The sequence below is a fragment of the Haemaphysalis longicornis genome, unplaced genomic scaffold (genome assembly GCF_048455015.1).
Source record: "Haemaphysalis longicornis isolate Haplotype H1 unplaced genomic scaffold, Haemaphysalis longicornis Haplotype H1 scaffold_1, whole genome shotgun sequence".
Taxonomy (NCBI): domain Eukaryota; kingdom Metazoa; phylum Arthropoda; class Arachnida; order Ixodida; family Ixodidae; genus Haemaphysalis; species Haemaphysalis longicornis.
Window position 1 is genome coordinate 136,107,740 of NW_027526203.1, and position 21,211 is coordinate 136,128,950.

The following is a 21,211-nucleotide window of genomic DNA, read 5'->3' on the forward strand; positions in this document are numbered from 1 at the left end:
TGAGTTCATTTTCGCCGCTTCGCTCGGCCGAGTTTCTGTTCAATCTGTGGTATTCAACACGGACGTTATCGCGATGGGAATGCCAGAGATAACGAGCCAGATTACGGGAAGTTGTGTGGCTCGAAAGGCGGAGGTCATCGAACGCTTCGTGGTGCGCGTGACTCTACCGTCGCCAGACCCCGGAGGGTGACGCGGTGTGCGCGATTGCGATAGCGGTTCGTGAAGTGAACTTTTAGTCGGATTTGCGATGTTTACACGCTTAGTTATTGCTGTGTTTTGACTGTGGGCTCGCTAGCCTTGAGAAAGAAACGGTCGACGCGTCAAACGCTGCGGCGCGCACGGCATAGCCGACGCGCATTGGAGCATCACATGACGGCAACCGGTTACGATTGAATGCCAGTAGTTGTAATTAATGCCTGCGACGTTAGATTTAATCTTAGAAGCGACCTGACCAGCCATATCAGGTATAATCAAAGTTCGATATGTCGCGGTAAGCGTGCGCTGCGATGCGTGCGAGCCATATCGCCTTTCTTGCGCAACGTTTCCTGTGCACTTGTAATTTTCATGCAAACAGGTTTGAGTTAGTAATATAGGAATAAAAATATGCTCTCTGCGTTAAAAATGTACGTTACTGTGGCAGCATTTAACAGTGATTTTTTAAGGGAAATTATTAGGGATGGGCAAATATTCGGTATTGTCGAATATTCGATCGAATAGCTCTCTATTCGTTATTCGCTTCGATCCGAATGCAGGTATTCGATATTTTCGAATTATTCGATGCTCCCGAATAGGCAGCGAAAAGCCAAGCCTTTCGGTCAAGCTTTCCGAGAGTTACCCCAGGCTTGGCTCAAGACCCACCAACGCGGACATTTCTGTTATCAGTGCCGGCACTGCCGAGTTGCTGCCTTGCCTAGAGGTTCGACGAAGCCCTCGGCCGCCAGCACACTTTTGGTTAAAAAAAAAAGGCGGCACTGAAACGACACCGCTCTGAACATAGCGGCACCAAGCCAGCAGACTTGTACAGGCCGCCATTTTGAATAGGCATGCCGCCATTTTGAATAGGCTCGCTCAGTGCGGCAGTACGCCGCACTAAGCGAGCCTATTCAAAATGGCGGCCAGCCACTTGCGGGGTCTATTCGTTTCACCTGCACCACGTGAACCAGTTCAGGCGGTGCGGCACTTCGCCGTTCGTTTCAGTGGTGCAGCTCGCGGCACCTGAACCGCGCCGTTCGATTCACCGGTGGTGCCGACGGGTGCAGGACGAGTTCATGGCTTTGCCTGCACTTCCTGCCGAGGAGGTGCAGAAGCAGACGAAAAACGTGCAGGGCTGGTTCCGCCGATGGCGGAACCCACTTTGCACCGCTGTGAACTGGTTCAAGAGGTGCAGGCTGAATCGAATAGACCCGTGCTTTGCTTGGCTACGGCCGAGGATACTAGTGGCTACAATACTTCTTTTTTTAGCGGAGCTTCTAGGCGGCGCTTAACTCTGCGAGTTTCTAGGTGGTGCTTAAACTTGTGAATGAGCAGCCGGCGGAAACTGCTGCACCTAGAGCATGTGGCGCAACAGGCATTTCTTCATGAAAACTTGTGAATACAGCAAAAGAAAGCTGTGTGTAAGATTTTGCAATAAATGTTCAACTGGTAATAGTTTTACACAATGCTAAAAAATTGTGTACATTAGTCAGGTCACAAGTTGCTCATTTGTCTTTGTGATTTGCAATGTGCACTATTCGAACTATTCGATTCGAAATTATTCGACCAAATCACTATTCGCTTCGAATTCGCTTCGAACCTCAAAATCTATATTCGCCCATCCCTAGAAATTATTGATACCATTGCTCAGGGTAGAGTAGTACACTCTACTCAGGGCATACTGGCTGTGCTGCGAGAAATATTGGATGCCTTGAATGTCAAAAGTAGTAAAAAAATATGCTCTTTCATTGAAGTTGGGAGTTATGCAGAATACTCTACCAAGCTTCAAAGTAGCTCATTTTCATCCTTGTGGTATGCAAACTTTTGGCAATGAACACCTGCACGTATGAGTACTAAGTTGCTGTGCCAGGCAAGATAAAACATAAAAAAAAAGCCAAAAATGTTCAAATTTAAGTAAAAAAATGCTTGACTTGTTGCCATGGTGACAACACTGCAAAAGGAGGTTGTCCAGTGCAATACAGCCAACCAATTGCAACTAACCTACTTTGCATTGAAAGCCCATTGAAACCCATCTCCCCTCCGTTTGGTTTGCAAAGGGGGGTATGTACTCTTCACGGAGGAACTGAAAATGATGTTTTCTGGAAAGAGAAAGGCTGTAAAAGGCACTCCAATTTCAAGGCAAGGCCTTCCAGAAGCCCCATGTTCAAAAGGACATGAAAGGCTACAACTGTGACGACTTTTGATATGCGAAACCTATGTTGCAACTTTGGAAGCCGTTTTCTCAAAACAGTTTTTTTTGCCACCTCTGTCGCTTGTACCAGGGATTTCTACATGACCGCTGGGTCTATTTTGATTCCGTTTCTTGCATTACATTCCTTGATGAACTGTTCAGGTCGTGACACTTTTGGTTTTCCAGATTTGTTTTTTGTGATTTTTTTATTCAAATAATCGTTCACAGTTGACATGCCTGTTGAAATGAAAACTAAAAAACATTGTGTTGTAAAAAAAATTCTAGAACTGTCACGACCTCGTCCATTCATTTGGGAATGCAAAGCACTTCGAACAAGTTTTCTATCGTGTTTTATAAGCCGCTCAAGCTCGGTACAAGCGGAACAGAAAGAAAATTTCATACATAAAAAAGTTTTCAAAATATTACTTTGAAATTTTTATGGTGATATCACAGAAGCATTTCCAGTTGCTGTGCCAATTTTCATCAAAATCCACAAAGAAATAAAAAAGTTGATTTTGAAAGCCACGTTCCCCCTTAAAGTACTGGCACGAAATTTTCGTGTTACATTTTTTTCACTGCTATGGGTGCCTAACAGCCCACTAATCATAGAATGGCACGTTAGACGGTCGATCGCAGCGTAAACAATCATTTAGGGTGTCATTTATTCGTGTCGGTTTCGGTTGCGACAAAACGAACGCCGAGCGGCCGCCATGACAGGAGGGTGCACATGCCGTCACCATTCTTGTCGCCCCGCTGACAGTCTGGATGTGTGTGCGAGCAAGCGCACACGCGTGCCCAGACCGCCCGAGGTCTTCACCATCCCCACGCACCCGGGTAGCATGACGTCAGTCCAAAACCATGACGGGATACACACAGCATAGCACCGCGCGCCAACCGCAGCCGGCGCATCGGCTACGTCACAAGAGCCCCGACGTCGGCAGTTTGGGGCAAGGAGCAGATGATGTCATGCTGGCCCACTCTGGGCTTTCTCGTGCGGGCAAAGATTAAAAGGGATTTTAAATACGTTTCGCTGAACAGTTGCTGCTGAAACTTGCTGGGAGATAGTATCTCCTCATAAAAAGGAAGCAGTTTAGGTAGTTATCTCAGCTTTGAAATTTCGTGTCACTACTCCTTTATGCCAAAATAAGGCGCCTGCTGTGCGGCCAAGCCAAACAGGGAACGTTTCTAGCAACAGCTCTTGCTTCCAAATTTTGGAATGTTACAGATTCCCACACTTGAGATCGAACTGCTGAGTGTACACTATCTGCAAAGCTTCCAAAGGATCGAATATCCACAAACCCCTAGCAATTGTTCTCTGATTTACCCACTTCTTTCAAGAACATTCCCGACGGTTGCCCTATTCTTGTAGGTGCCGAAAATATATAATATACGCGACACTTCGTGGCTTTTCTGCTGCCCGGGCAGCCTGTTCATCTGCGCTGCACCCTGCATAACCGGATGCAGCAAGTAATGTCAAAAAGCAGCGTTGAAAAGCTTGCCGTTAGACGTGACACTGCCTGTGCCCTGTGAGGTCACCCGAGTTGCTGTGCGAGTGACCATGTGCCCTTGCCCTGCTGACAGGTACCACTGGATGTACAATGCCACTGCGTACAACCATGCGTACGGGGACTCGGGCATCTTCTGCATCCACGCCAGCGCAGACCCCTCGCAGGTGGGTGGACTGGGCCATGGGTAGAGAAGAGAAGAGCACTGCCACAGGGCAAGCGGCTTCCCCCACACCGCGGCTGTCTGGGCCATTTTGAAGGTGGGGAAGAAAGACGAAGGAGAGCCTGCACACTGGACTAGCAGCTGACGTGTACTGGAACGGAATGGTTACAGCATTACTAGAAGGACTACCACTGCTATGTCAGTCGACATTGAAGGCTACTCTTATTCTGTGCCATTCGGGAACTGGTTGAGGAAGTGGGTGGGGTCAAGTTTCAGAACAAGTGTGGTGTCAGTGTCTCAGCATTCCTCGGATGGGTGGCGTTGTAACTCTCGGTGATAGAGACCACACTTTTATTCGTAAGAAAGGAATCTCTATTGGCCCTGCTGTTTTGTGCAAGATTTTTCATGGTCTGGTCAAAAGCTTCAGGATGTCACCGCTAATGTCGCCAGTGTGGATGATTTTTTAATTGTTTTAAAACTTGTGCCCTACCGGAATGTGTCGCTTGTATCTTATTCATGAATCATGACGAGTTATGTGCAGGGGGGGGAAAATAACAACCATTTATTGCGCATCAGTTATTTATACGGACAGTAAGAGAGGGGGACAAGTGCTTCCCAGATGCACATGTGTATCTACAAGTACAAGCTGTTACCACGCATGCACGGCATTTCACATACGATACAATACGAGGACATTTTAACGCATTTTAAGACGTGCTCAGGAACTCTGTTTTACCTTTCAATTTGCCAAGAACAAAGCCATGAGGTCTTTAGCACTAACTTTTAAAGATGCCAGCCACGTTCGCAGGATTTCTTCCCTCTAGAACACAGAAGGCATTGCTCCAGAGAGAATCAAGCCACTCAAAATTCGTAAAGAGAAGCACGGCCGCATAATGTTTCCGCAGTGCGCTACAGAAAAGCTGTGTCCTCGTTATCCAGGAAAGCCTTGACTGTCAGGCTCAGAGGTCGACGGCCACAGGTCTTTCAGCACCAGTGCTTAAGGTGGTCACTGAGTGCCTCTGTGTTAAGCTTGAAAGGCAAAAACCCAGGTGCAGAGAGGCCCGATGTGAAAACAAGGAAAAAAGAAGAGTTGAAGTGATGCCGTATCATCATAAAGTGTCGCACAACATAAAGAAAAATGCTTCGCGGCTTGTTCAAGTAGTGCTTTCTGCACAATGTCAGCTGTCCGGGGTTTGCATGTGCATTGAAAGTGGAGGAAAAAAAAAGAAATGCACCTGGAAAACAAAGCATGTCAAGAAATATGTAAAGGGGGAGGAAAGAGTCATTTACAATATTCCTTTGAGGTATGGGAAGATCTGTATCGGCCAAACGGGCTGATGCATCAACGATCAGTTACGTGAACACTGTGCGTTCACCAGTTCTCAAGGAGCTGGTCATCTTCCCTATCACTGTTGCCAATGCAAGTGTGAGCCACTGTTTGAAAGGTAGACGGTTCTTGTAAAAGAGGCAGGACAAAAACAGAGGGAAATACATCGGCCAGCAGCAGGATGGAAATTGCATCAGTGTCCCATCCATCTCCCTCAGCGATGAAGGAATCACCTTCCTACAAGGCTGAGCTAAAGAAGAATAAAAGATGTAATGTAGAATGGTAGTGTTTTTTTCAGAACATGTGTACTTGGTGGTACATGTGTTGGCATGGGCTGTTGTTCGCAGGTTGTATTGTTTTTTTCCAATGCCTGTCAATTGGTAGTCCGGCTCGTCTCTTCTCCGCACTGTGCTTGCATTTTTTTTTTTTTTTTTTGCTGGTTTTTCCCGCCTTCAGAGCTGTGGCCATGCCAGCTGTAGTTTTACCTCCTGAACAGGTTCTTGCTCCGGGCCCCACTATGAAGGTGTGACCAACCAATTGAGGGCCCCCTCCAGGTTGTGGGACTGACACATCAAAGGTGCACCAAGCTCAATGGGTGGGCGGGGATCACTTGAGACTTGAGGGGTGCCCACCTCTCAGTGCGTGAGCGTTTCCGGTTTTTGCCTGTATCAGATAAGTAACCACCACAGCTGAGATTGAGCTCATGGGCTCAGCACTGAGCCTTGGCTGCGGGGCCGCCGGGCCAGGTGAGGTGTGCTGACTTGGAGGACGCGTCTCCATGGGCGAGTTGCACTCAGATTCTCATTGCTGTGAAGATGCAGTCGTTTAGTTGTACGCATAAAAAGAGTGGCAGCTGCAAAGTGCGGCACTTGAAACCTATGGTGCAGGTAGCTCGTGTAAACGGCCGCCTTCTGAAATGGAAAAAAAAAAAAAAAGGCAGCCACGATTGGTAGCTAGACATGACGTACACTCAGCGTGAACCAGACCGAGCTCATGTGTTTGTTGATGCCAAAGTGGTGGCTGAACGAGTAAAAACAAAACAAAAGACAAGCAGGAATAATGAAGTACCACTCGCGGTGACCTTGGTGCAGTGACGTGCAACGAGCTGCCATTGGCTCGATGCAAGCGGGCGCAGATGTTGAGCTTGAACACAGAATAACACCTCCTCCATAATCGCTAAACGCTTCCGTGTTTTCGCTTGCACCCTGTGCGAAAGCTAGCCCCCTCTCCTTTGTTAAACGGTTGCGACACTCGTGCTGTGCTGTGTGGGGTGCCAGGCAGTCTGGACGGGGCTAGTGCCCTGTTCACTGGTCTTCTGGTGGCGGAGCGCGTGCCTAACCTACTGGCCCCCTCCGTTTGCAGCTGCGGGATGTGGTGAACGTCATTGTGCGGGAGTTTGCAGCCATGGCCGGCAGGGTGTCTGACGTAAGTGCTCTCCTACCTCCCTGTGAGCTTGTCGGGGGACGGCTGGGGCAAATTCCTCCCTTGGTACAGCAAGCAAATGCCACCAAGGGAGTGCGCAGCTGCGCTATCTGGCTGTCCGATTTAGAAGCCCCGGGCATGCACCGTTTTCGCGGGCTATTCGAGGATACTGACACGGCCAATCAGAGGAGTGGTGCTGCGAATTTGTTTAGTTGCACCTTCTTCCACCACTGCACTGCCATTTTTGGTCCACAGCGTGTATTGTGTCAAATTTGTTTTTTCTTCTGTGTTTTGGGATTAAAACGAACCAATCACAGCCTTGCACTTAACTCCGCTTTTGAGTAAATGGGCATCAGCAAACAGCATCACTGCGCAAACCTTATCGATTGTGATGATCTAGCCCCGCAAGAATTTTGAATAAATCTTGTTAGATGGGAAGGATTGGGTCCATAATGCGTCCTTGCTCAGCTGCGCAGTGGTGTTCGAATGCGCAACTCAAGAAGTATGCAGCAGGTGCCAAGCTTTCAAACGTGGCAGACCCCTGGGTGGTTCATGTTTGTTTGTGTTGTCCCCCCTGTGCTGATTGTCTGATGCGTTGCTTTGAGAGCCCTCTGTGGCTGCTTCTGTGAAGGTGAAACCAGAGCTGCTCTTCCGATCTTGTCGAGGGTCATGCATGTTGGCTGATGTGAAGAGCTGCACGTGTAGTGGGGGTGATGTTTGCCGTGGAAGTGGGCACGCAGTGAACGTTCGAGGTGAAGAAGCAGGTGGTAAAATGTGGCGTGCTCTCTGCCACATCAGATGGAGCTGGAGCGGGCCAAGACACAGTTGCAGTCGATGCTGCTGATGAACCTGGAGGCCCGGCCGGTCATGTTCGAAGACATCGGCCGCCAGGTGCTGGCCAGTGGACACCGTCGGGACGCCGACTACTACATCGCCCAGATCGGTGAGTTGACCTCGGCACGGGGGTGCCTGGCCCTTGTGGGGGCCTCCCCCACTGGCTGTGGCTGGGGGGAGCAGGCTGTTAGAGGTAGAGGCACCGCGCAGTTTGTTTGCTCGAACGGGTCGCGGCCATTTACAACTGAGTCAGTGCGATACGTTACCAAGTGGGAACAATAGTGCGAGGCAGCCAGTGTGTAAACTGCAGCTGGGGGCCTTTCTCACTGAGTGAGCATAATGAAGTAGCACCAGAGGCAGAGCAGGATACCACCGTTGGTTTACGTGTCCCACTGCGAGGGCAAGTGGCTGAAAGAGGGCCGTAGCAGTGTGGCGCCCGAGAGAGGATACACAGAGCGTGTGTTGCCGGGCCACTGCTGGGCATGCACAGAGCCACGTGGAGGAGCGGAGAGTGCAGTGGATCGAGAGCGAGCTGCTTGGCTGCAGCTGTGCTCAGTGACACTGCTGGTCAAAGTGGTTAGGTTGCCTCTTAAGGCACATTCCCACTAGCGGTTCGCCTCGTCGCGCGACGGCGCGCTTCGCGCGATGAGGACATGAGGCGTACGCACTTGCGATCACGATGATGCGACTACGTTCAGCGCAGCTGCTTCCTGACTTGTACGACCTCCTTGGTGCGTCAGCCATTCGCAGTCAAAGAAAATTATGTTACACGAGCGTGACAAAAGCAGGTAGGAAGCAAACTAAAACACATGCTACTAACCTGGAACAATGCCAAAAGCATTGCGGGTCGCGGGAGGAGCAGAAAATGACAAACTCAAGAAGGCTCTTTTCAACATATTATTGCACGAAGAAATGCACACGCTTGCTTTCACGCCACAACACCCACATCACGGCCCACAAATTTCACTTCTTTTCACAGGCGCAAAGTTCTGACGCATCCGAACTCTACGCGTGTTGACCAGTCGCCGATAGAACGAAGAGGCTGCAAGTCAACCTACCGTCTCGCTGTCCACCTAGCTCTGTACGATGATTACTTGCTTTTACAATCCGCACACGCTTCTCCACACTGATGAGTTCCACGCTATTCGTTGATTAGTGCACGCGTACGCTGAAGCTTGCCAGCCCGACCCGGCGGGTACAGCCGGCGATAGTGGGCCAAGCGCTGGCCGAGCGAGCCCGGCGGTTGCGGCTCGCCCGCCCGCCACTGTTCGCATTACCAGATGTAAAGAAACATTTCATTTCCGGCTACGTCAGCGTACTCCGCGGCCATGATTGGCTTACCGGTTTTGCGGGGCCGTCGTGCGACGAGGGAATTCGGACCGAGGGCGATGTGCTCCGCCGTCGCAAAGCGAGGAAAAGCGACGGCCGGCTCGTCGCTTTGCGACGTCGCTTTTCGTCGTGCGACGAGGCGAATCGCCAGTGGGAATGTGCCTTTAGGCTTATCAGAGTGTTCAGACACATACCGTATTTGCTCGCATAATTTGCGCACTTTTTTTTGCGAATTTAGGGCCTCAAAAAGGGGGTGCGCAAATTACGCTGGTATATTGCGAAAAGTCCAAAATAATGTGTAAACGGTCCTAACGCGGACTATATAAATAAGAGAAAATCGAGTATGATAGTAAAAGTGAACGATACTCGTTTATTTAAACGCGTACACAGTCAAAAGTACACAGAAAAGTAGTTGAAAGTACACAGTCAAAAGTACTATTATGAGCAATATGGAAGGGAACACAGGAACGCGTGGCAAACAGCCTCGAAACAGACTCGGAGCGATATGCGGATGGCGCTGTGAAAACCAAAGGGGGAAAGAAGGGCGCTCTTCCACTAACTGTTGGCACTCCCACCACGCTGGCATTTCTACAAAGCAGCAGCTTACGTCATTTCGCCGATAATATGGTATCGTCCGACAGCTGATAAGACGAACGGCGGGAATGGGAACAGTTGTTAGAACAGCGTCCCCCTTACCACTTTGTTTCCGACGGCGGCCGCTGCGTATCACTTACAGCTGGGTCTGAGGGTGTTTTCGGCGCGTTCCTGTGTTCCCTTTCATATTGCTCGTAATAGTACCTACAAAAGTCCAGTCTGGTTGTGGTCTAGTCGGAATCGCTCGTCGAGAAATCCGACTCCAATTCGTCGTCACGGCCGCCATCACTGCCGTCCCAAAGCGCATCGTCCTCAGTTCCGTCGAGTGCATTCGACAGCCCCGTCTTTTTGAAGCTGTGCTCCATGATGCTGGGTGAGACCATGTCCCACGCTGCCACGATCAACTCGCAGACTGTCTCCAGTGGCGGTCGCTTTATCCTCCCAGTGGGAGTGAGCCCGTGCCCTCTGCTGGCCATCCACTCGACGTACATCTTTCGCACGTAGTCCTTGAAGGGTTTTTGACCGACACATCCAAGGGCTGCAGGACAGATGTTAGGCCACCCGGAATAACGGCCAGGTGGGTCCGCATGTCGCACAACTTCTCCTTCACACTCTCCACAAGATGCCCTTTGAAGCTGTCGAGCACCAACAGCAATGACAGTCGCAGCAAAGCCCCCGGTCTCTTGCCCCAGACAGTGTCGATCCAGTCCTGCATCAGCTCCTCGTTCATCCACCCATTTCTTTGAGCACGGATGTGAATGCGGGCCCCCAGCTTCATTTTGGGCACTGTCTTCCTCTTGAAGATGACGAAGGGCAAGAGTTTGCGGCCATCCGCTGTCACGGCAAGCATCACTGTGCAGCGTTGTTTTTCGCAGCCAGTGGTCTTGATGGGCACAGACGAGACGCCTTTCTCGCTCACTGTGGTGTTGGGCGGCATGTCGAACGTCAGTGGCGTTTCTTCAGCGTTCCCAATCTGGGACATGATGGAGGTCCCCGTTCGGCGTAATCCAATCACGAAGCGGTGAAACAACACAATTTTCTCCTCGTAGTCCTGCGGTAACCGCTGGCAAAGAGTCGTTCTCCATCTGAGAGACAATTGGTGGCGTCTCATGAAGCGTGTCACCCAGCCTCTGCTCGCCTTGAATGCCGCAGCAGGGATCCCTTTCTCGTACGCAATCTTCCGTGCTTCAAACTGTAGCATCTCGCACGACACGGCAAGACAGGACGACCTCATCTGTCGAATGTACTTCAACAGCTCTTCTTCCACGGCAGGAAACTTTCCTTGCTTTGGTCCCCGAAACGCCCTCCTTTCAGGTTTGGTAATTTGGAGGGAACTCTTCTGCTTCTTCCAACACCGCACGTGGCTCTCGTTCACGTTGAAGTGCTTTGCGGCGGCACGGTTCCCTTTTTTCTCAGCAAACTCAATGACACTGAGTTTGAATTTCGCCGTATAGTTATTGTAGCCCATCGCTACTGTAGCAAAAGGTGACTGACTGACGGCGACGGCACAACGTGAACACAAAGGGAGGATTCCGTCGCAGCGCGTACGCAGGAAAGAGGCAGAGGATTCTCTCGCAGCACGAATGGAGGAAAGAAGAGGCGGCAAGGCGACACCGCGGCAGGGCTGATACGTCCTCTCACACCTCCGATGCAGAAATTAGGGCTTCCGACTCCGCGTCTGCCTTTGTGTGTGTTGTGTGCGAGTTCTCTCGGCGCAAAGGAAAGGAAAGGAGGAGGAAGGCACACGCTCGAGCAGTTCCGACTCGTAGCGGAAAGGACGAGAGGAAGGGTGTGCGTGTGTCGGGAAGGGCAGAGCAGGGGAATGTAGCCGGGTAGGGCGCCTGGATGTTCCTCCTCGCCTGCGCTCTGTCACGGAAGGGCGGAGTGGAGGCGCACCCAGACACGGAGAAGGGAAGAAGTGAGAAAAGAATGAAGGGACTATTGGCGCGGAGCATCGTGTATCACTGCTCTCCCATGCGCCATGCCGCCGTCCAAAGCGTGCTTGTTTGTGCGCACGTGCCAATGGGTTCTCTTGGGCGAGACAGGGAGCGCAAAATATGCGAGTAAAATTTTTTTCTCTAAACTTGGAAAAAAACTTAAGGGTGCGCAAATTATGCGAGGGCGCAAATTATGCGAGTAAATACGGTATTTGTAGTGCCACCAGCTGCACTCTGCCCCCGAGGTGCTGTCATTTTCTGCCGCCCTTTGTCGGGCCTTTTCTGACAATCCTCTGCTACCAGCTCTGTTACCACAGCACACCCCCACTGCTTATGGTGCCATTTCTTAACACGATCATATCTGCCGTGAGGCAAGTCTGTATCATGCAGCGGTCGCCCCCTGGTGATAGCACAAGTGAAACATCAAAATGCACCCACGGGGTGACAACACACTAAGGCAGGACTGGTACCTTTAGGTGTAGTAAGCTCATACATGGGCTGCTGCGAGACTTGAGCGCTAATTTTTCGGGGCGTCAATCTCGACCTGTCATTTCGGACTATGGTCCGAGTCCCAGTGCTTGGTAGAAATCAACTGCAATGCTAGGACAAAACATCTGTTTGGTGTATTGCACCCTTGCTGATTGGAGTGAGCACTCCAAGCAGCACCACCACTTGCTGGAGCCCTACACGGGACATGTTGAGCAGTCTTGTGGATAGCGAGTGGCGACTCCGCGCACCCCGAGCCCCCGCCCTTTGTGACAAGGAGTTCAGAGGGAAAGGGTAGAAGCCTCAGGCGGTGGCTGTCAGAGCCCTGGTCAAGCTCCAGCTGATGGGCTCCCTGTCTGTTTAGCTTACTGGGTGGATATTAGAAAAGGCAGAGTGGATTCTGTTCCCCAGTCCCCAGCTTTTATTTATCTTTTATTTATGGTCTTTCTAAAGCCTCACCAAATGATAGGGCCCTGAGAAGGGCTTGCTCCGAACTGCTTGGCTATGTTCCAACCTCGACCTCACATTAACTTCCAAAGCTCTGAAAACTTCCTAATCATGCAATCACTAAACCTGGGATACCAGTAACTATTTATTATCGCAAAATTCATCAAGGGAATTGTTAGACAGTCCTGCAAAGCCAAAAAACTAACATCAGGACTCATACTAATCAAAGTCGCTAACAAATCATGAGAATATTCATCACGATCAGTGTACACCAACTGATCGCAAGGCGTCATCTCTGAAACTTGCCTCATCAGTGCAAAAGAGAAGCCGATCTTTTTGAGGGGATGTGCGACGAAAGGGTCGCAGCAATTGGACCATGACGAGGCACTAGCATTCGGCCGAGCCCTCTACCAGAGTCAATCACTGCAGGCTGTCTCAGATGCCAACCTGTCCACACGTTCCGAACCCTCGCTGCCGCTGGGGGTGTCAGCGGCAGGGGCACGGTACCGACCCCTGCCATGTCTCCTGGGGGCTGCGTTGATGGCCCCACCAGAGAGCTCGATGCATGCCCAGGGATCGGCACTGCTCTCGTGAGTGGCAGGGAGAACAGCCGTGGCCAAGAGTCGCAGTTCAGCCATGCCCAGCTCCCGTAAGGGTTACACATGCATGCACCAGAACATCGTGCACTCATGAAAGACCAAATCGTGTGGGAATGCTGGCCCAGCACTGCACACCTTCATTTATACTGAACACAAACTTCCTCACGCTGTACTAATACTCATTGGGGTTTGGCTGTATTGCACGACTTAAGCAGAACCCATTGTCCTGTCAGAACCTCTGTCCAGTTACGAACCGAAGGAGTTGCAGTTGGGACAATCCTCCTGAGCAAACTTGTAACTCTTTGCACACCTTTGCACACCTTCCCCGGGGTGAACCAGCCAACAATTCGAGCCATATGCATTAATGGGGGGCCTAAAGGCACTCTTTGAGGCTCTGGCTACAACAATGCGTGTGGTCCCCTTTTCTCATGCCATACGGAGCTTGTCCAATTTGACCAAACACAGGTGGCATGCTGCCCAGTACAACACTGCACACAGCACCTACTGACACGTAGGTCTGGCTCTTCTGTTCCCTGGAATGGGGAAATGGCGTCAACCCTCATGGCAGCGACAGTGGGGAGGTGGTGTGACCCTCAAGTGGTGGTATATCCTCGCAGAGACAGTTTTCAGAGTAGGGGGAGCATTCAAAGTGGGGTTGCAGGGCCCCTAGGGTGGCCTGGAAAGCTAGGAGGGCAAGCAAGGGTGATGTGTTGGTCAGTACTAGTGGGAATGCTGCCTGTGACCTTTGTGGCCATAATGTCTGTGGGGGTTCGGAGGGGGAGGAGGTCCTTCCAAGGTTTGCCGAGTTGCATTTATTGCTGTATGTTTTGGGGCATTTCCTGAAGTTGGAGGAAGAGGGTTATCATCCTCTCGGTGGTGGCAAAGCTAGTGGAGGTGTGGAAGGTTGCACAGCAGTGGTTGACCGTGATATGGCGGGTGGATGACTCGTCTCGGGGCACTATAAGGTTTGGTGGTTGGTGGTATACCGTATTTACTTGGGTAATGAATGCACTCACGCAATGAACCCGCCCCTTGTTTTTCTTTTTGCGAACTTACTTTTGTGTTACCTTGCATAAAAAATGTGGCCCAAAGAGAAAAGTTTCTGTGCAGTGTTTTTATCTTGGCGTGATTGCTGACACCGTCGACAATCTCAGTAACTTAACATCACGCCACTAGTGGCAGAAACACTAATAAAGCATCTAACAAAAAAAAAATTGTAAGAGTAGCCGGCGACACGAGTGCAAAGGCAAAACTGAAGTTAGTCTAAATAGATGGATTGGCATCCACACAAAATGAATATACCAGACTCACATGACGAACAACAGAACGAGAAGCACGCACACAAGCTCACAGAGAAACATGTAAAATCTTTCTTTACATGTTCACTTTTATAATTCAAGCCAACGCCTCCTGTATAATCATTGCCTAACATGTGAGCGAAAAATGGCCAAACAGACACTCTCCTGTTGCTCTCTCCTACCCTTTTCCGCTCCGTAGCCTTCCTGCGTGCTTTCATGTCCGTCGGCCAGCGCCACTCTTTGGAAACTATGCATAATAGTTGCCAGTTTGTTTAGCGTTCTCCAGGCGGCGCTCCTACGCCTTCTTGTTTTTCACCATACCTGTCTGTCTTGGTCTAACACTGATAAAACTGCCTTTGCCACGGATGCAGAATCACTTGTGCTGCCGCAGGCTGATGCCGGCTTTGCGCACTTACCTACTTGGATCACGGGCCCCGAAACTTTCTGAGTGGGGCATCCCCCACTCTGTCCCCTCCGCATTTCGGCCTTGTTTTGTCCCTGCTGTTCGCGCTCTGCATCGGTACGATCGTTTAAAATTAAGGACTGTACTGTAGAAGCGCCCGGACAGCGTGGCTGGGCCGTCAGCTGCTTATTCTTTTGTTTTCTATAATCTTCAGAAATTTACAAGCTTGTGATATTTTTGGAAAGTAATGGTGATGAGTGCCTGAACAAAAACTGTGCACACAATTTTTTGTTCCCTAATTCCTCCAGAGAGACAAATATCAGTACAATAATGGCCGTACCATCCAAAAATATCGTTTTTCTGTTTGCTATTTGTCTAGCGGACAATTAATATGTTCTTACACTATTTCAGTTCGTCCTGCGTGAGTCATTTTTCGAAAAATGCAGCAGGTGTGAAGCGAGTGACACGCTGAACGAGATCCAGAGCGCGCCCCAGAACTAGCGCCCTGTTGCGTCTATGTGAGCGAAATGGCTCTTGAAACCCAAGAGGCAAGCTGACAGGCACACATCGTAGAAGTGGGTGCAGCGTTCGCGACTCGCGAACAGTGATGTAAGGCGGGGACGTCCGCCGGCGCGCGCCACGTAGCGGATGAGTGCCTGAACTAAGCGTCCCTACCCTTCCCATTGAAAAGCGCGCAACGCGCTAGGCAATGTTTATACAGGCGGCGTTGTTCAAGCTGTGCCGACATTCGCAAGCTGCTGTGCAGGTGGCGGTTGCGATGGTTATTGCAGGTGTGCCGTAGTCATGCGTCTGTTACCTCCTTGTTTACGTCATGGTGGCAAGTAGCCTGTTGGCTTTTCACGGTTTCGCTCTTCTGTAGACAGTAATTTGCATCTGATAGAGCAAGCTTTTTGCTCCCTTACGTAGCGCTGTCTGCCCGAATGAAGTTTTGCAGCCAGACTGGCAGCCGAAGCTGTGTGTGTGTTGTGGTCGCGTTTGCTTCGCGATAAAATATCACGGCGTGCTCCTGTGGGTTGACTGTGCTTACTGTGTTGTAATTATTGCTATTTTATTATTTGCCATAATGTGCTGCAGCGCCGTTATCCACTCACTGCTGCCACCCAATGCATTTCGAATTTCCCGCCTTCGCAGTGCTCGCACGCCCCCTGCCTGAAACATCGCCAGCGGGAGTTCTGTTCTTTCTGTGCTTGATTTAATTTTGTTTGGTGGAGCTGTTTTATGTCATTTCGAATGCGTTATTTTTTTTCTTGCACGGCCGCTGTTTTCGCTTACTATCGTAAAAAAACAACCCAACGAGCGTTCCTAGCTAAACGAACGTGGGGGCTGCCGGTTATATTCACAGATTTTGCCTGAAATGTACCTGCAGTTTTCTTTGCGCTAAACAACGGGGAGATGTATGACATGCGCCAGCGGTTCACAAGTTTCGAGCGGTTACGACTATTTAAACCGCGTAGTTTTTGAAGCCTCAGCGTGACCCCCCGACGACGGTACATCAGGCTGTACTTGGGTCCGTTATCTCGGTGCGCCGCCTGATTCCGGCAGTCGCATCGACCGTTAGCGAGCTACGACGACAAGGCGAGCCTATAAAGTGCTCTGCACTTAAAAATGTCACGTGACACGAACTGACCAATGATCACGGTGGTGGCACGGAACAATAGGAGAAAAGAGTGCCGGTACTCTGTAACCTAGACACTAGAAATGGCGTTAGCGACATGTGTGAAACTTGCACTGGAATTTGTCGTCAGTGTCGGAGCTGCCGTATTATGGGTGAAGTGGTTGGTGTGGGTGGAGTAGTGAGTTCGACCCCTGGTGTGCCCTGCAGGCCAGATTGGGGCGGCGGACATCGAGCGGGTGGTGCAACGCATGCTGGGCACGCGGGCATCGGTGGCAGCGCTGGGCAACATCCGGGGCCTGCCCCCCGTCGAGGACATCGAGGCGGGCCTGCTCAGCAAGGACGGCGCCCTGCCCCCCCGCCGCTTCTCCCTCTTCGGCCAGTGACGCCCCGCCCCCTTTCCTAGTCTCTGCCTCCACCTCCTCGAGAGAGGGGGTGCTCCAGCCACCGTCGAAATGTGAATTAAATAAAAGTGCAACAGTAGTGCGTGCAGTGTTGCAGGGGGGCGAGTGCACACGAAGCAACTGTATGGGCTGTGTGTAGCAAACTGCCGCTGAAGGACTTGTTTTTGAAAAATGACCTCACAACCGGTGTCACGTTTTGATTCCTCTTCGTGCACAAGCAAGGCCAGTCGGGCCTGCTGGTGTTGTGGGAACAGAATGGCAGTGCGAGTACCATGCAGTCACAAATTTAGTCACTCTGAGTGGAGCAGAAAAGGCGTGCTCTGGATGGAGGTGTAACGGCTTTGTGACGGTGTGGTTGCCGTGGCCTTTCGTTCGTGTATTGAGACTGCTAGGATGACTGTTCACTCGCCGTAGTCCAGTCGGCAATTTTCTCACAGGGTTCGTGCAGCATTTCCCCCCACCTTTATTTCTTTTTTACCTAGGGTGCGAAAGAAAGGTGCCTACATCTGCATTTCAAGTAAAACTGTGTTTAGGGGGCACACGGGTCCTTGATCAAAAACTTTATTTTTACAGTTATGATGATAAAAATTGGGGGACATGTGTAGATTTTAATTCTCATTTTAGATATAAAATTTGTATTAGTGTAAAACGAGTACACATTCAAATTTATTTGGATTTTCATAGTTGATTTTTTGACAGCTTTTGCATTCCAAGCCCAAACTTCAGTCGTAATTTCTGCTACAGACCAGGTAGAATGATACTGTTAGTCTTATTGCACTCCTTGATTTGTGCACAGTTCACTGGTACCCTGTTCAGCTGCATCACTCGGGTAGTTCTTTTACGAAAGCTGTCAAAAAACCAACTATGAAAATCCAAATAAATTTGAATGTGTACTCGTTTTACACTAATACAAATTTTATATCTACAATGAGAATCAAAACCTACACATTTCCCCCCAATTTTTATCATCATAACTGTAAAAATAAAGTTTTTTGGTTGAAGACCAGTGTGCCCCGTAATCTAGCTGGTCAGGGTGTGGACAGCCAGGCAAGTTGCTCGGTACTGGGATCACTCGGGAATGTTTCCTAGCGCAAAACACCAGAGGAGAATGGGGACGGGACTGATGCTAGACTACATCATAATCATCATCATCACCAACAGCCTACTCGGGGCCCACTGCAGGGCAAAGGCCTCACCCATGGACCTCCAACTGTTCCAGTCCTGCACTGCTCGAGTCCACTGTTGGCCACCGAATTTCCCTATTTCACCCCTCCATTGTGTTATTGGCGTTCTCCTGCTTCCACACCCACCTCTTGGTATCCACTCATTTAGGTACTCTAGTTGTCCAACGGTTGCCTATTCGTCTCACTACAGGGCCAGCCCAACTCCATTTCTTTTTATTTACTTGAACTATGATATCGTCAACTCTAGTTTGTCCTCTGATCCATGTAGCTCGTTTCCAGTCTTTAAGTCTTACTACTCCTAACATTATTCGTTCCGTGGCCCGTTGAGCTAACCTAAGTTTGCTTTCTAGTTGTTTAGTAAGGCGCCAGTTTCAGCTCTGTATGTCCCAACTGGTAGTGTGTACTGGTTGTAGATTTTTCTTTTGAGTGACACACTTGGCTTACTTTTCATTATTTGGGAGTGCTCACCGAGTGCTCCCTAGCCCATGCTTATTCTGCGCCGGATAACCACCTGTCGGAGGTAGTTATATTCCTTTACTTCTTCTAGTGTTTTGTTTCCTAAGCTGAAGACGGTGCTTTCGGCATGCTTATTTTTCATGCTTTATATTTATTCATATTTATCTTTATCCATATTTATTTTTATTTTTATGCTTTCTGATTATAGTTCCTCTAGCATTGTTTGCAGATGTTCTGCAGTCTCACTCAGCAGGGCTATGTCGTCCGCAAACCTCAAATGACTTCAAGTATTCTTTGTTTATCCATATTCCTGTGTTTTCCCAGTCAAGCTTTCTAAATGCCCCCTGCATACATGCTGTGAACAGTTTTGGCGAGATGGTATTTCCCCGTCTTTCCCTTTCGAATTGGGAATTTATTGCTTTGCTTGTGAAGTGTTATCCTGCCTGTACAGTCCTTATATATGTTGTCTAGAAGGTTGATGTAGGTTTCTTCTATTGCCTCTTCTTTTAACGCTTTTAGCTTGACTGCGGTGTGTACAGAGTCAAACGCTTTCTCATCATCTATAAATGCCATGTAGAGGGGTTTAGTATACTCTGCGGATTTTTTTATCACTTGATTGACAACATGAATGTGATCCATGGTTGAGTACCCTTTCCTAAATCAAGCCTGCTCCCTGGGTTGTTGGGAATCCAGGTTGTCACCTATGTGGCTAACTATAACTTTGGTAAACAGCTTGTTAACAACTGAATATTACACAGCATTGAGTTTTAAACTCACAGCGCCCCCACAATCCCATGTTTCTGTGCACATCACCTTCCTATGCACAGTTCTTAGTTAGATAGCCGAGTTCTTTTTTATTTTGACAGTGCCAGTGAAGGTGTGCGTACACATCTCTCTGCCTCATTGTTAATTTGATATATTTTACCAAATTAATACTCAGGCCACCAAATTAATAATGAAGCGGAGAGGTGTGTTCGCACGCCTTCACTGGCACTGTCAAAAAATCTGTACAAGAACTGTTCATAGTACTGTGATGTGCACAGAAGCATGAGATTTTGGGGGCGCAGTGAGTTTACGATACATTGCGGTGTAATATTCAGTTGATGTAGTGTAGCGCCAGTCCCGTCCCCATCCATCTCTGGTGTTCTCGTTTTTTGTTTTTGTTTTCCCCCGCCAAGAAACATGCCATAGTTATCCGTGTCGGGGCTTAGTGTCAAGACGACAAGACGACACAGGACACAAGACACGAAACAAGACGACACACCCCACTTACTTGACTCTGCTTTGCTTTAGAACCTCACGTATTCAGCATTGAAAAACATTCCTTCATGAGTACGCAGCTTTACAACACGCTCAAGAGTCGAGCGGCATTGCATTGAAGGGAGCATCCAGAGCATGCACTTTCTTGGTTTATTTCGATAGCCCTTCAGTGTGGTTCCTAGGGAGGTTCTCATCAAGAGAGATATCCGCACACTTTTAGTTGTCCTGCTACTCAGCGCACGTCAGCAGTGGGGCACCAGACGCAGGAATCGGTGCCTGTCAACCCCGCTCTTGCATTCATGCAGTGCAGTTAAATGGAACCATAGGCCCCACCACTACAGTCGCACCATTGTGTTTCTTGGCGGCCGTTGGTTGCACCAACTTGTCCCTGGGCCGTCACTGGGGCAATGCAAACTCTTCCATCGGTTTCCTTTTAGTGTAGCCTGATTGTGTGAAGTTTTCATTGGGGTGGCAGCACTTGTTCTGGCAGCCATTCCCTGAATGGGCCAAACGTGTCTGGAAGTGCCTGCTGTGAGGAAGAGGGCAGGGTGGCCTTGTATGACCTCCAGTTACACTGACTAGATACCACGGCGCAGCAGCCAAGGGAACCTGCAGTAATGTCAGTTGCCAGATTTGAAAAAGAGCAAAAAAGAAAACAAGGGTGGCTGTAACAGGCGTGTCTCGCTGATTATCCCCCCTGCCGAGACTTTTCCCTGCAGTAGAAGGTGCTGGGCCAGCGTTTGGCCTCTTTGGCTGGTGTTCTGGGGACCGCAGTCTCAGTAAAGTGCCCCTTTATGAGCAGGGTGACTAGAGTGGTTTATGTACTGTGAAGGACACTGGTTCTGTGTGGTGGGGCCAGGCTGTGGCTGCGATTGGCAGTTTGGCTGTGTAGACACGATTGTCAATAAAGGGCCACCACGTCAGGTGGCACTCGGTATTTTTTTTTCTATCGTGTGCCTCGGGTTTCTGTGCGCAGTGGTGGAGCAAAGCCTGCTTGGTGCTCTTTTAAAGCTTATTTCAAAGAATGCTACTTCAATTACTCAATGCTAACGCGGACTGGTTTTCCAGGAAAGCCTTACAATCGAGAACCAGCTGAAACAGTGCTAACCGCTTGTCATTATTGACATAACCGGGCAACCATAACTCTGCATTTCGGGGAGCAAAGCTCAAAAGATTGCTGGGACTGTGGCAGCGACCACTTGATGATGGCAACAGAAAAACGATGCAGAGGTTTGTCTTTCCACGCAGAAGGAAGGCGCCTGCTGCGTGCAAGGTGTTTCACACTACGGCAACACACCCAGGCAGCAAAGATGCACATGGGAGGCATCTTTCAGGTGGGTGTGGTCGCATGTGGCCGGCGTGAGGGGCCCTAGTTGTGCCCATGAAGATTCACAGGGGAACCTAGCGGATGGCCCCCTTCTCAGACAGGGAGCCCGCTTGCTTGCACACTTTAACCCGGCCAAGGAGAAGGAGCCCTAGTGGCAGCATCCCTGCAGGATGTTGCCACCTGAGGGTTCTTGCATTCATACATAGCTCGTCCTGAAAGA

General features: G+C 49.8%; 1 protein-coding gene across 1 annotated transcript in view; it reads left to right on the forward strand.

Moving 5' to 3' along the window:
• LOC144180608 (mitochondrial-processing peptidase subunit alpha-like) overlaps positions 1-20,611 on the forward strand; it is a 44,198-nt gene extending 23,587 nt beyond the window's left edge. Inside the window, exons 10-13 of the mRNA XM_077708928.1 lie at positions 3,965-4,055; positions 6,741-6,803; positions 7,599-7,743; positions 16,571-20,611. Coding sequence (XP_077565054.1) covers positions 3,965-4,055; positions 6,741-6,803; positions 7,599-7,743; positions 16,571-16,746 — 475 coding nt within the window. The 3' untranslated portion in view covers positions 16,747-20,611. The remainder of the gene's footprint in view (positions 1-3,964; positions 4,056-6,740; positions 6,804-7,598; positions 7,744-16,570) is intronic.
• Positions 20,612-21,211: the final 600 nt, after the last annotated feature.